The 14,800-nt window shown below is 41.8% G+C and overlaps 1 protein-coding gene and 1 pseudogene across 3 annotated transcripts in view; both read left to right on the top strand.

Moving 5' to 3' along the window:
• The window catches only part of l3mbtl1 (L3MBTL histone methyl-lysine binding protein 1), a 53,908-nt gene that overhangs the window by 8,775 nt on the left and 30,333 nt on the right, over positions 1-14,800 (top strand). For 2 of the 3 annotated variants that reach the window (XM_088409148.1, XM_088409145.1), the window contains exons 6-8: positions 9,553-9,706; positions 9,773-9,917; positions 14,174-14,222. In XM_088409148.1, the coding sequence (XP_088265274.1) occupies positions 9,553-9,706; positions 9,773-9,917; positions 14,174-14,222 (348 nt within the window). The remainder of the gene's footprint in view (positions 1-9,552; positions 9,707-9,772; positions 9,918-14,173; positions 14,223-14,800) is intronic. The other variant, XM_088409147.1, reaches the window with a different exon arrangement.
• LOC148426833 (uncharacterized) lies at positions 2,679-4,397 on the top strand (annotated as a pseudogene).

The raw sequence follows: 14,800 nt of genomic DNA, 5'->3' as shown, positions 1-14,800 counted from the left end.
GTCATTTTTCCTTTGTATTTGTTATTTAATGCAACTGTACAGTAGATTATGTCACTTAATATTAATATATGTATACAGCGTGATGATTTTACCGAAGGCTTCTGCGCGCGTTGCACGCATTCACGAATTAACATGGGTTTGGATTGCCCGCTATACGAGCAATTCGAGATACGAGCGTAGCCGCTGAACGGATTAAGTTCGTAACCCGGGGGCCCACTGTATTTTGTTTGAAGAGAATAGGAACTACTTTGGTAATAAATCTATTGTTTTATTCAAGCAAGATAAGCCTGTGGAATTTCGTTCAAATATATATATACAGTGGGCTCTCGTGTTACGAACTTAATCCGTTCAGCTGCTACGCTCGTAACTTGAACTGCTCGTATGACGGGCAATCCAAACCTATGTTAATTAGTGAATGCGTGCAACGCGCGCAAAAACCTCAGGTAAAAACATCACGACTTTATACACATATTAATAATGAGTAAAATAATCTACTGTACAGTTAAATGAAATAACATATACAAAGGAATAATGACATTTACCTTTGGGGCGACATAACTTGAGCTGGGTGGAGGCGGAGGGGAGCAGAGACCAACCGCAGAATGTATTTATTTATATTCTTAAACGGGAACTTTTCTCAAACTAGAACTTATCACCGGCGATTTCCTTCTCTTTAATCCATAATAGAAGAAGCCTCTCAATTTAGTTGTCGATCGAGGTCCGTCCCCCGGCAAGGAAAGTCTTGCCCTTAGAAGATTGCCGAGCGGTTACGGCCATACTCATGAGCAAGGTTAACCATGCGTGCGCCTCCTTCTTATTTTTTTTTTTTATTATTATTATCTCTTGCTTCGTTTCTATTGTCATCATCTTCTTACTTCTTCCTTTACCGCCACTAGCAATTTTAAAAGCCATGTCTAACAGATAAAGTTTGCAAAGTCTTAACAACATTCCTTCCTTCCGTTTTTGACTGATTTTCTCTCCTTCCTTCCGTCCCGACCAGCTGTGCCATAAAGCTAGATGAAGGCGTTTGACCAATAGCATATCGGCATTTCCGTGACTGACACTGTGACTGAAACATTGACTGTGACATTGTAAGAGCAATAGCATATCAGCGTTACGGTGTTGGGCGTGAGTAGATGATTTCGTTGATGTAGCAAAGGGAAGTCAATTGTACATACACATTGACTGGCAATGCATGGTGAAATCATAGTTAGAACACATATATATAAAATTAATGCCATAATCTACTTTGCAGTTAATTAACATGGATACACAAAGGATAAATGACATTTTCCTCTGGGGCGACGTGACTTGAGCCGAGTGGAGACGGAGGTGAGCAGAGACCAACCCGCAGAATTTATTGATTTATTTTCTTAAACAAGAACTTTTCTCAAACTAAAACATATCACCGGCGATTTCCTTCTCTTTAATCCATAATAGAAGAAGCCTCTCCATTTTGTTGTCGAGTGAGGTCCGTCCCCCGGCAAGGAAAGTCTTGCCCTTAGAAGATTGCCGAGCGGTTACTTCATACTCAGAGCAAGGTTAACCATGCGTGTGCCTCCTTCGTATTTTTTTATTATCTCCTGCTTGGTTTCTATTGTCATCATCCTCTTACTTCTTCCTTTACCGCCACTTGCAATTTTAGAAGCCATGTCTAACAGATAAAGTTTGCAAAGTCTTAACAACATTCCTTCCTTCCGTTTTTGACTGATTTTCTCTCCTTCCTTCCGTCCCGACCAGTTGTGCCATCAAGCTAGATAAAGGCGTTCGGCCAATAGCATATCGGCATTTCTGTGATTGACGTGACGCATCTCCGTGACTGACACCGTGACTGAGACAGTGACTGTGACATTGTAAGAGCAATAGCGTTCGATGATGCAGTGATTAGCGTCAACTTCAAAATTAGTTGACGTAGCAAAGCGAAAATATATGTTCGAACACAATGACCGGCGTGTTATATTGTTCGTAAGGCGGAGGGTTTGTGCGCAAGTGGGGGACAAAAAACTCCGCGGTCCACGCTCCTAAGTCGAAATGTTCGTAAAAGAGGGTGTTCGTAAACCGGGGGCCGACTGTATATATATATATATATATATATATATATATATATATATATATATATATATATATATATATATATATATATATATTTTTTTTTTTTTTGGACAAGCATACGAGTAAGCCAAGCGCTAGAAATCTCAACTCGCATATTGTCAAAAACCTGCTCACTGTGGAAGAGTGTGTGAAGTTCACGGCCAAGGAAATGGAGGAAAGACTCAAACGTGCGGTTTGTTCAAGGAAGGCCAAACTAGCTCACCTGACACTTAAGATGAACCAGATGCAGCATTTAATGGACACCAGTGGTGACAGCAATATTACACCATTCAGACTTAAATTAGTGGAATTTAATGAAACGTTTATGGAATTCAGTGAGCTGAATATCAAAGTTAAGGAGATACTACATCAAATTTCTGATCAATGATCAAAATAGTTGGTTTGAGCCCATGGCTAACAGTTGCAAGGACTTTGCAAACAGAGCTAATTCTTGGATCAATGAGGCTCGGCTGCGCATCATTGAGGCTTCAAAATATGGCGAGGAGGTGCAACCATCAGACAGCATGTCCAGTGCAGCTTTACCATCAAGTAATCTACCTTTCAAGGCGTCTTCTATGCATTCTTCAATCGCGTCTGTTGCTTCGTCCACTCGGCTGAAGGCAGAGCTGGAAAGAGCTACATTATTGGCAAAGGCATAGATTAAGGGTCGGCTGGGATGTGCTACTATTGGACGAGCTCAACCAAAAATCGTCTGCATGGAAAACAACGCTTAAGCATCTATTCGATATCAGTGTCTCAAGATGTATCAAGCCTGCAGACTTCGGTAAAGCAGTATTTAACCGGTTACACCACTTTTCAGATGCTAGTGAAGTTGGATATGGCACAGTTAGCTACTTGTTGCAGAAGAATAGCTTTGCTGGAGTTACAAGTGCCTTTGTGATGGGGAAGGCCAGGGTGGCGCCGCTAAAAGCCATGACCATCCCACAACTGGAGCTCACAGCGGCCACCATGGCTATTCATATGGACAAAGTGTTAAAATCTGAGCTACAACTACAACTCCCAAGAGTTGGTGTTTTGGACAGACAGCACAATCGTGTTTTAACTGAATCAGTACCTTTTTTCTCTTTATAACGTGGTTCAAACCATTATTATTATAACTTATTATTTTCATTGCAGTCATGGTCTATTGTGATTTGTTTTAACACCTTTAACCTGGAATCTTGGCACCGTTCTCACCAAACAAGCAGCCTTTGTATTGCAATTGCTGCTGTCGCTGTTTTAGCCTTAGCTAGCGAGACGAACAATATTTTTCCTTTTTCTTTTTCTATTTTTCTATTTTACCACCACCCGTCGGACCTGTGTCCGATGTTTTTCTTTATTTTTGAGGACTGTTTTCCATTCTTCGTTAGCTAGTGGTTCGCCGATTCTCTGAACAGCTCCTAGCTCCGTTCGTCCTCGTTTTCGTGCAGCTCTGCTAGCGTAAGTATTCGCTCGGCTGTACTAAGGTAAGCATGGCTTTGTGCACCTCCACCGCATCAGTCACTTGCAACACCTGCATTATTCTCATGGAGAGGCTTTCTCTCCTAGAGGGCCGTGTCCGTCAGCTAGAGCAGAGTAGTTTGATAATTGTAGATCAGACGGACACATCTGATAGTGACAGTGCGGGCCGTAGCCCTCCCGCATTGCCGCTAGCATCGGCTAGTGCGGGTCGTCGCCTACCCACTAGTCTGGCTAGCATTAGCCCTAAGAAGCCTGCTAGCCGCGGTGAGCCTGTTCAGATGCATAATCGCTTTAGCCCCCTTGCTAGGCACACTCCATCTCAGTCTACTGGCTCCCGCACAGTAGTTATAGGGGACTCCATCACCCGTAACATTAAACTTAAAACGCCAGCCAACGTGTGTATTTCTGGGGCCAAAGCACCCGACATTGAAGCTAATCTTAAGGAGCTGACACGCAAGAGGCCTAGACACCAGCTAAGTGCAACCAACACTAGTTACTCGGACATATTGATACATGTCCACTCCAACGATACTAGAATGAGGCAGTCTGAGATTACAAAGAAGAACATAGCTAGGACTTGTAATCTCGCTAGAAAGATGAGTCGGCATCGAGTTATTGTCTCTGGCCCTCTGCCTGCGAGAGGCAATGATGAGAGGTTCAGCAGATTATTCTCGCTTAACTGGTGGATAGCTAGTTTCTGTAGAGAGCAGGGTTTCCAGTTTGTAGATAATTGGCCCTCTTTCTGGGGCCGGCCCGACCTGCTAAAGATGGATGGCCTTCAGCCTAACTGAGAAGGCGCCATCACTTCTTCTAGAAACATAGATTACTGTTTGAGCCTTCCATGACTTCTCACATTAGAGCATGTCGGGTCGCAGGCGAGGAGTGAGCCTGCTAGAACAGGTGTGGAGTCGTTAAGGCTAGAGTTAACTCGCACTAGGCTGGATTGCTGCAACATACATAGCATACTTACTCTAGGTCACTGCAATCCTCACACTGTTTCAATACCTAATGCTGAATCCCCTAGTGACAAGATTTCTTCTGAGGTAGTGTTGATTAAGGAAAGTATCCATGCCTCCTTAACCGGTTGGATTAGTGACAAAGTACCTAGGCGGAATGTTAATATTAATACGTCCATTGTAGGCGTCAACAATCGAATTCCTACATTACTAATATTGCGACGAGGTTTTAATTATTCAAATTACAAACCAAGTCCCAGCCATCAAAATCTTGTTAGTATTAGTACTACCAACATGAAGTCTGAGAATCGTTCAGAAAAAAATTCCCATTTTAAATTCGGCTTCATAAATATTAGGTCACTCCCCTCAAAAGCCCTTCTTGTAAATGATCTTATTACAAATCCCAATCTTAAAGTGCTCGGTCTCTGCGAAACCCGGTTAAAACCAAATGAATTTTTATCATTAAATGAGACCTCACCCCCAAACTTTGTGGGCTCACACGTTGCCTGTTCTTGTAAAAAAGGGGGAGGTGTCGCCCTAATTTCAGAATCTGATCTTAAACTTAGCACGAGGACTAATCACACCTTCAAGACATTTGAGGCTCTCCTTATACGATCGAGCTCCTCACCACCATTCTATGTGGTAGTTATTTACCGTCCTCCCGGTCCATACTCCAGATTCTTAGATGAATTCCCTGAACTTATGGCTGATTTAATAACTCATGCAGATAATATATTAAGTATGGGTGACTTCAATATTCATATGAACTCCCCATTGAAGCCACTTGCATTTCAAGCAATAATCGATGCATTTGGGTTTACACAAATAATAGAAGCAGCGACACACCGGAATGGTAATATCTTAGACTTAGTGTTAACCCGTGGCCTAACTGCCTCAAATGTCACAATTTTGCCACAGACTAACGGTATGTCTGATCATTATCTTATAACATTTGAAGTCCTAGCTCAGTGTGGTCTTATTGACCACAACCAAGGCTTTAAGAGCCGTGATATTAACTCATCAACCACTGCTGCATTTTCTGAACTACTGCCTTTCGCAACAGCTCCCATTACGTCTTTCATTACATTGATAAGTTCACAAACAATTTTAATACGGTTCTTTTAAATTCCCTAAACTCTATAGCACCATGGAAACTTAACACTCGTCCGAAGCGGCACACTCCGTTGTTTACGGATGAAAGGCATACATTGAAATTGTTATGTGGACAACTTGAGCGTAAATGGCGAACAACTAAACTCGAGGTTTTCCTCGACAAACAACCCTAAATATTTATTTGATACGGTAGCACAGCTAACACAACAGCAGCAGATTAATCTTAGTTCCCTCCATTCAGCACATGATTTCATGCGACTCTGTACTCAGCGGATTCAGCTAATAAGGGACGAAATAAAAAAGGCAGCACCACTTACCTCCTCAGCTGTGATTGCTGATGTTAATTCGGACAATCAAGTTCATGAAAGTCTGGTTACCCTGTCCCAGTTTGATTTAGTATCCCTGGAGTGTCTTACACACCTGGTTAATGCAGCAAAGTCGACGTCCTGCATACTCAACCCACTTCCAGGAAAACTTGTTAAAAGACTTATTCCCGGTCTTAGGGTCATCTGTCTTGAATATTATCAATCTGTCACTCTGCTCTGGCATTGTACAGTACCTGAAGTTTTTAAGACGGCTGTCATTAAACCATTACTTAAGAAACCTCACCTAGATCTTGAAAATATCTCTAACTATCTTCATCTTCCGTTTATTGCCAAAATTCTTGAGAAAGTTGTAGCACAACAGCTTAGCGATTTCATGATAGATAACAATAGATTTGAACTCCTTCAGTCAGGTTTTAGGGCCAACCACTCAACTGAGAAAGCCCTGGTAAAAGTGACGAATGACCTTCTCTTAGCCATGGATTTCAACATCTCATCAATATTATTATTGCTTGACCTTAGTGCCGCATTTGACACTATTAATCATCGTATTCGTATAGAACGTCTTAAATCATGTGTTGGTATCTCGGGATCAGCACTTTCTTGGTTCAGATCTTACATCCTGGGAAGGACTGATAGTGTCTCTTATGGCAACGCGATCTCTGAATCTTTCTTCGTCTCATGTGGTGTCCCGCAGGGGTCAGTACTTGGTCCCTTACTGTTCAACATCTACATGATTCCTCTTGGCGATATTATACGTGAACATTTATTATTAGTTTTCATTGCTATGCTGATGATACCCAACTGTACATGCCTTTAGAAATAACAGATCCGTGCAAGTGCAGTAAACTGGAGGCCTGCCTTGCCGGGATTAAACAACGGATGTCTTCCAATTTTCTGCTTCTTAACCCTGGTAAAACTGAGATATCAATTATTGGCCCTGCTCATCATCAGCACTTAAGAATACCACGTTGAACCTGGATAACAGTACTACTTCCCAAAGTAGTTTTGCAAAAAACCTCAGCGTGATATTTGACTCAACTCTCTCTTTTCGGACACATATTAATAACATGACAAGAATGGCGTTTTTTCACCTTTGCAATATAGCTAAAATTCGCCCTATTCTTTCTCCTAGCGATGCTGAAACATTAATTCATGCATTTGTTACGTCGCGCCTAGACCATTGTAACGTTCTTTTTTCTGGACTTCCCATGTCCTACGTCAAAAGCCTGCAGTCTGTACAGAATGCAGCAGCGAGACTATTGACAAGCAGAATGTTCGATCATATTACTCCGATTCTAGCTGACCTGCATTTACTTCCAATACACATGAGATGTGATTTTAAGGTGTTGTTAATTACTTATAAAGTTTTACACAGGGTAGCTCCTTCCTATCTCGCCAACTTAGCATCACCATATGTTCCGTCCCGACAACTTTGGTCACAAAATGCTGGTTTGCTATTGATCCCACGGGCTAAAAAGAAGTCAGCGGGATCAAGAGTATTTTCCATTTGCGCGCTAGTACTATGGAATGCCCTACCTATGGAAGTTCACGCAGCCACCTCAGTAGAAATCTTTAAATCATGACTAAAAACACATTTATACTCAAAAGCATTTTGCTAATTGGGCCTGTCTGCAGCTTTCTTCCTTTTTTTTTTTTTTTCCTGCCCCCTTCTTCCGGCTCGGAGAGGGGGCTAGCTGGATTGTGAAGGTTGACTTGACCGCCCCCATTTCGCTGATCGACCATCGCGGGTTAAGAGATCGACCGTCTGCGGTCTGCGGAAGGTTCCTGCCCAATGGCTTTGCCTGCTGTCAAGTCATCATTGCACGATATAGCACAATATGTTTTCTGTAATCTATATTGTTTACCTGTACTTGTTTGAAATGTGTCATTTGTCTGTATTTGGTACATGCGGCATCCACTTCAACCTGTGGGCCTGGAAGGGAGCTCCTCCCACCTGTGGTCCCTTCTGGAGGTTTCTGATTTTCCCTTAATTGGGGTTTTTGAATTTTTCCTTCCCCTTCTGGGAGCATTGACAGGGGATGCTGTTTTGTACCTTACCCCGAAAAGATGTCTCTGTATGACTTCTGTTTTTGAAAGAAGTCTCAACATGACCTCTTTTCATCTGTGAAGCCCTCTGAGACTTTGTTGATTCAGGGCTATAGAAATAAAATTTGATTGATTGATTTGATTGAGAAAACAAAAAAAATTAAAAAGGCAACGTCCCTTTTTTTTAACATTCCCCCAACACCCCAAACCCCAAACAGGATTTTAACATGAAAAACAAAAACATAACAGATTACGATCAGAACAGACTGAACCTCCGTGTAAACACACAATCGTTTATGACCCCAAAATAGCCAAGCTTTTCTTTTGGCTCAGAAGGAGGGCAGCTGTGCACTTCCCCTTGTTGTGTGCCCTCCATTACTTGTCCAGATTTTGCAGTAATTAACTCGAGCTTCCCCGAACAAAAAAATTATGCAAATATTGCCCATATATAACTTGTACAATCTAGTGTTGCTCCCACTTGTCCATGCAAATTTCACCTTACCAGTCCTCCATGCTTTCAGTTGACCGCCCGCCTGAATGTCCTCCATTTTTTTCTTGAATCCTTCCCGTAGAACCTCCGATTGTTCTCCTCTTTTTGGAGATCGCGACTTGTGCCACATCAGGGTTTTAATCTTGTCCATCCATCTGGTTGGAGACTTGTACACCGCCACGGACAGTCCTCTCCTCACCATGTCGGTCGTGGCCGCCTGCGCTGAGTTGTAAAGACACCTTTCTCGCTCATAGAAAACTGTCAATCTGACAGGAAACGGGGTTTGAAATCGTAGGCCTTTCTCCCATAGTGGTCTTTTCGACCCCATATACTCCCGGCGTTTACACAAGGTCTCCAGTGCATAGTCGTTGTCAGCGAAAAATGTTTTCCTTGTTGGACAGGAAGCCCTTTTTGCGCGACACATTCTGCAACACTTCTTCTTTCATTCTACTGCTGGCAAACTTTACTATTATAAGACCTCGGGGGAGAGCTAGCGGGGGCTTTGGGCCCAACGAGCAGTGTGCCCCCTCAAGCTTGAGCTCGATGGAGGAGGATAGGTCCAACTTCTCTCTGAGTAAATGTTCCACAAACGCGATCATCGACGCGGAGTTATTCTCGGCGCCCTCCGCAACCCCATGAATTCTTGTGAATGTTGTCCCATCTTGCTCGTCCCTCTTGGTCTTGATACCAACTTTTGACGTGTATATACAATTTTGATGTTTTCACCTTGAGTTTTAGCTAATTAACATAGGTTTGAATTGCCCACCATTTGGCCAATTCACATTACGACCCCAATCACAGAACGGATTAATCTCGTAAACCGGGGGCCCACTGTATATGTGTGTGTGTGTGTGTGTGTGTGTGTGTGTGTGTGTGTGTGTGTGTGTGTGTGTGTATATATATATATATATATATATATATATATATATATATATATATATATATATATATATATATATATATATATATATATACACACACACACACACACACACACACACATTACTCACCGTAAAACAAAGGCAGAAAAGGGTTTTGAGAGGCTTTTTTGATTTGTGTATTTCCTCAGACGCACCAGCTCCCACGGTCTCAGCGAGCGATGCAGGTGTGGAGCCCGAGAGGTTACTTCAGGTCAAAGCGGAGGTCAAGACCGGATGGGGCCAGCAGAACCATGGTTCAAGAGCTCAGACGGAAGAACTGCGCAGAGAGCCCGCACTGAATAAGTAAGTGGATGCACTTGATTTTTTATCCTTTATTTGTTCAGGTGCTTTTACTTGGTGTTCGCTCAGGAGGAGCGGGCCTGTGGAGAAGGTGCCGGCCGGCGCCAGGCTCTCCTCTCTAAACCTGGATCAGATCAAGCCCATGAGGAAGAGAAAGCGAAAGGAATATCTGGGGCACTCTGATGAAGACTCTGATGTTGAGGCCATGGCCATGGTGGGAAAAAACAAAAAACAAACATATATATGTATTATATATATATATATATATATACAGTCAGCCCCCTGCTTACGAGCATCCTGATTTGCGAACATTCCGCTTTACGAGCGTGGATCAGGGAGAATTTTGTCCTCCGCTTACGAGCAAACCTCTCGTCTTGCGAGCATTCCGTCAAACCAGCCATTGAGTATGTAGAAATGTTCTCGCCTAACTGCGTCAATATATTCAGCAGTTGCGTCATCTACAATCATTAATAGATACTTATGGCGGTAACGTGAACGCTATTGGTCTTACAATCTCACACTGACTGTCTCACTCACGGTGTCTAAATATATTACCATTTAAGTGTAGTGTTTGTACAGCTAAAGGGAAAAACAGCTGACATGAAATTAAATGTGCCGATTGCAGGACAAAGAATTGTCATTGGTTTAAATGTGTGTTTTTTTTTTAATTAATTGTCAATACATTCCAACCGTTTAAAAAAAAGTGCGAATAATTATCAGTCAGTCAAGGAGACGCCAATATGCTATTGGTCGATTAAGGTCACCCGGTCTCACTCACGGAGATGCTATTGGCCGGCGTCACACGTCAATCACAGAAATGCCGATATGCTATTGGCCGAACGCCTTTATCTAGCTTGATGGGACAGGATGGAAGGAAGTAGACAAAATGAGTGAAAAACGGAATGTTTTGAAGACTTTGCAAACTTTATCTGTTAGACATAGCTTCTAAAATTACTAGCAGCGGTAAAGGAAGAAATAAGAGGATGATGTTTTAGTATCTCCGTGATTTGCACCATGACTGAAAGAGTTACTGTAACACTGTAAGACCAATAGCCTATATGCGTTGCCGTATTAACTCAAGAGGTTAATCTCTGCACCCTATTACGGGTGATGATACAGCGCCATATAATGGTTGCTAGACAAGATTGCATGTCAGGTTAGTCGGCGATCTCCCGATATGCATTGGGACAGCGTCATTGTTGCAATTTTGTGAGTTGTAACCAAAGGTGAACTGACGCTCGAACAAGCCATAAGTGTGCTGCCTAGTAAATGCAACACACACAACCACCTCTCCGCTTCCACCGTGCTCAATTCACGTCGGGAAAAACAGTTGACATGAAATTAAGTGTGCCGATTGCAGGACAAAAAATCGTCACAGATTTAAATGTGTTTTAATCAATAAGATGTCAATACATTCCAACCGTTTAAAAAAAAAGTGCAAATAATTATCAGTCAGTCAAGGAGACGCCAATATGCTATTGGTCGATTAAGGTCACCCGGTCTCACTCACGGAGATGCTATTGGCCGGTGTCACACGTCAATCACAGAAGTGCCGATATGCTATTGGCCGAACGCCTTTATCTAGCTTGATGGCACAGCTGGTTGGGATGGAAGGAAGTAGAGAAAACCCTGACTGAAAAAGTTACTTTGACACTGTAAGACCAATAGCATATCTGATTTACCGTATTGACTTAGAGCATTCATCTCTGCTCATCTCTGCTTATCTCAGCACAAGTCACGTCTTTCCAAAGGTAAAAGTCATTTATCCTTTGTATTTGTTATTTAATGCAACTGTACAGTAGATTATGTCACTTAATATTAATTTATGTATACAGCGTGATGATTTTACCTAAGGCTTCTGCGCGCGTTGCACGCACTCACCAATTAACATGGGTTTGGATTGCCCGCTATACGAGCAATTCGAGATACGAGCGTAGCCGCTGAACGGATTAAGTTCGTAACCCGGGGGCCCACTGTATATATATATATATATATATATATATATATATATATATATATATATATATATATATATATATATATATATATATATATATACACATACAGTGGGCCCCCGTGTTACGAACTTAATCCGTTCAGCGGCTATGCTCGTAACTCGAATTGCTCATATGACGGGCAATCCAAACCTATATTAATTTGTGAATGCGTGCAACGTGTGCAAAAACCTTTGGTAAAAACATCACGACTTAATACACATATTAAAAATTAGTAACACTAATTTACACTAATTAGTAAATTAGTAACAAGGAAGAAGTAAGAGGATGATGACAATAGAAACGAAGCAGGAGAAAACAAAAAAAAAAAATAAATATGGAGGCGCACGAATGGTTAACCTTGCTCGTGTGTATGGCCTAACCGCTCGACAATCTTCTAAGGGCAAGACTTTCCTTGCCGGGGGACAGACCTCGATCGACAACAAAATTGAGAGGCTTCTTCTATTATGGATTAAAGAGAAGGAAATCGCCGGTGATATGTTCTAGTTTAAGAAAAGTTCCCGTTTAAGAAAATAAATAAATAAATTCTGCGGGTTGGTCTCTGCTCCTCTCCGCCTCCACCCAGCTCAAGTCACGTCGCCCAAAAGGTAAATGTCATTTTTCCTTTGTATATGTTATTTAATTTAACTGTACAGTAGATTATATTACTAATTTTTAATATGTGTATAAAGTCGTGATGTTTTTACCTAAGGTTTTTGCACTCGTTGCACGCATTCACTAATTAACATAGGTTTGGATTGCCAGTCATACGAGCAGTTTAAGTTACGAGCGTTACGAGCCGCTGAACGGATTAAGTTCGTAACACGGGGGCCCACTGTATATATATACACACATACACCCACAGTGGGCCCCTCGTCTTATGAACGTGGACCGCGGCGTTTTTTGTCCCCCTCTTACGCACAAACCTTTCATCTTACGAACAATCCAATATGCCGGTCAATGTGTCCGTACTAATTTTTTCGCTTTGTTGCATCAACAAAATCAACTGTTCTCGCATGTCACGGTAACGCCGATATGCTATTGCTCTTACAATGTCACAGTCACTGTCTCAGTCACGGTGTGAGTCACGGAGATGCCAATATGCTATTGGTCGATTAAGGTCACTGTCCCGGTCTCAGTCACGGAGATGTGGATATGCTATTGGCCGGCGTCACGTCAATCACAGAAATGCCGATATGCTATTGGCCGTACGCCATCATCTAGCTTGATGGCACAGCTGATCGGTGTGTTGTCAAGACTTAGCCAACTTTATCTGTTAGACATGGCTTCTAAAATTGCTAGTGGCGGTAAAGGAAGAAGTAAGAGGATGATGACAATAGAAACGAAGCAGGAGTTCATAAAAAAATACGAAGGAGGCGCACGCATAGTTAACCTTGCTCGTGAGTATGGCCGTAACCGCTCGGCAATCTTCTAAGGGCAAGACTTTCCTTGCCAGGGGACGGACCTTGGTTAACAACAAAATGGAGAGGCTTCTTCTATTATGGATTAAAGAGAAGGAAATCGCCGGTGATATGTTCTATTTTGAGAAAAGTTCTTGTTTAAGAAAATAAATAAATAAATTCTGCGGGTTGCTCTCTGCTTCTCTCCGCCTCCACCCAGCTCAAGTCATGTCACCCCAAAGGTGAATGTCAATTTTTCCCTTTGTATATTTATGTTATTTAATTTAACTGTACAGTAGATTATGTTACTAATTTTTAATATGTGTATAAAGTCGTGATGTTTTTACCTAAGGTTTTTGCACGCGTTGCACGCATTCACTAATTCAAATAGGTTTCGAGTTACGAGCATAGACGCTGAACAGATTAAGTTCGTAACATGGGGGCCCACTGTATATGTGTGTTTTTATATATATATATATGTGCGTGTGTGTGTATCAATACTTTGTACATATTTTTAATACTATTTTTTACAAACTTTTTGAGCACAGCCACTGTTTCACATCTTCTCAGTAGTTTTTCATAATTGTTCCATTGTTTGACACCTTGAACAGATAATCTCATTTGCTTTACGGGTAGATTAAGTACAAAGGACTATAAACTGCAGGGCTCAAATCATGAGAACAAAGTTGTTGCTTATATTCCGAAGAATACTAAGGATTTTTTGAAAGAAATCTTTGTTTTTATCATATCCATTTCAAATGGGTTCATGTCATTGAACTTCATTGAGCGGCTTAGTCTGACTTCCATAATGCAAAAATCTTGCTATACATTTTGGGACTTGCATTTTACAAAATCGTTCTGTCCCAAGAACTAAATGTTGCAGGAAAGCTTTTATTTTTGCCGCAGGTTTGCCTTCTAGTTCTATTTGAAATTACACTAGTTCTATTTGAAATTACACTATCCATAGATACGAGAGCAGGCATAGACAAAAGAGCCATTGCTGATCTTTTTTTTTTCTTCACTCAAGATAGTTGGAGGAGTCTAATAAATAGGCAAACATGTGGCATCTATTTTAGGAGGACAAAATGGAAGAGGTGAAAGCCGACAGCCGATACATCAGAGGAGGTACCCGCCCGCCGTCAGCGCTTTACGCTAAACCCTACCCCGCGCACCCTCTGTTTCTCCTTGATATTAAATCCGTTGATGAATTCATTTCCATTCATATTTCATGTGTGAACCTCAGTTTTTATGTGTTCTTTTTAGTCAAGTATAATTAGCACTATTGAATCAATGATGGGAAGGGGCCGTGAAGGTGGGGCTTCATGAAGCACTTGCAATGTTGTTTTTGCTCTTCTGGATAGTGCGCCTGGTTTGAAAATGTGGGCTTGTGCAATGTTTTTTTTTAACATCTCCATTTAACATTAACACTGAATAAGCACAGTCTCAAAGTGCTTCACAGATGAAAAAGAAATCACACTGAACTAAGCGCTCAGAAGAGAAAGTAAAACTCCAAAGCCCCAGCTAGGAAAAATTAGAAACCTTCATGACCTCTGGTGGGAGGATCCCCCTAGACTGCTTAGTGCTAAAAATAACACACTGTGCCACATTAAGCACATGTCAAGCAGCACATTAAGTGTCCAGTATGAAGATGCTATGGGATGAGATCATCCTCACAGTATGTCCATGTCACAGTGGGTCCATCC

This window comes from Hippichthys cyanospilos, chromosome 2 (genome assembly GCF_059441005.1).
Source record: "Hippichthys cyanospilos isolate Australia breed blue-spotted pipefish chromosome 2, RoL_Hcya_1.0, whole genome shotgun sequence".
NCBI classification, from domain to species: Eukaryota; Metazoa; Chordata; class Actinopteri; order Syngnathiformes; family Syngnathidae; genus Hippichthys; species Hippichthys cyanospilos.
Note: the sequence above shows the minus strand (reverse complement) of the source record. Positions and strands in the feature narration are given on the sequence as shown.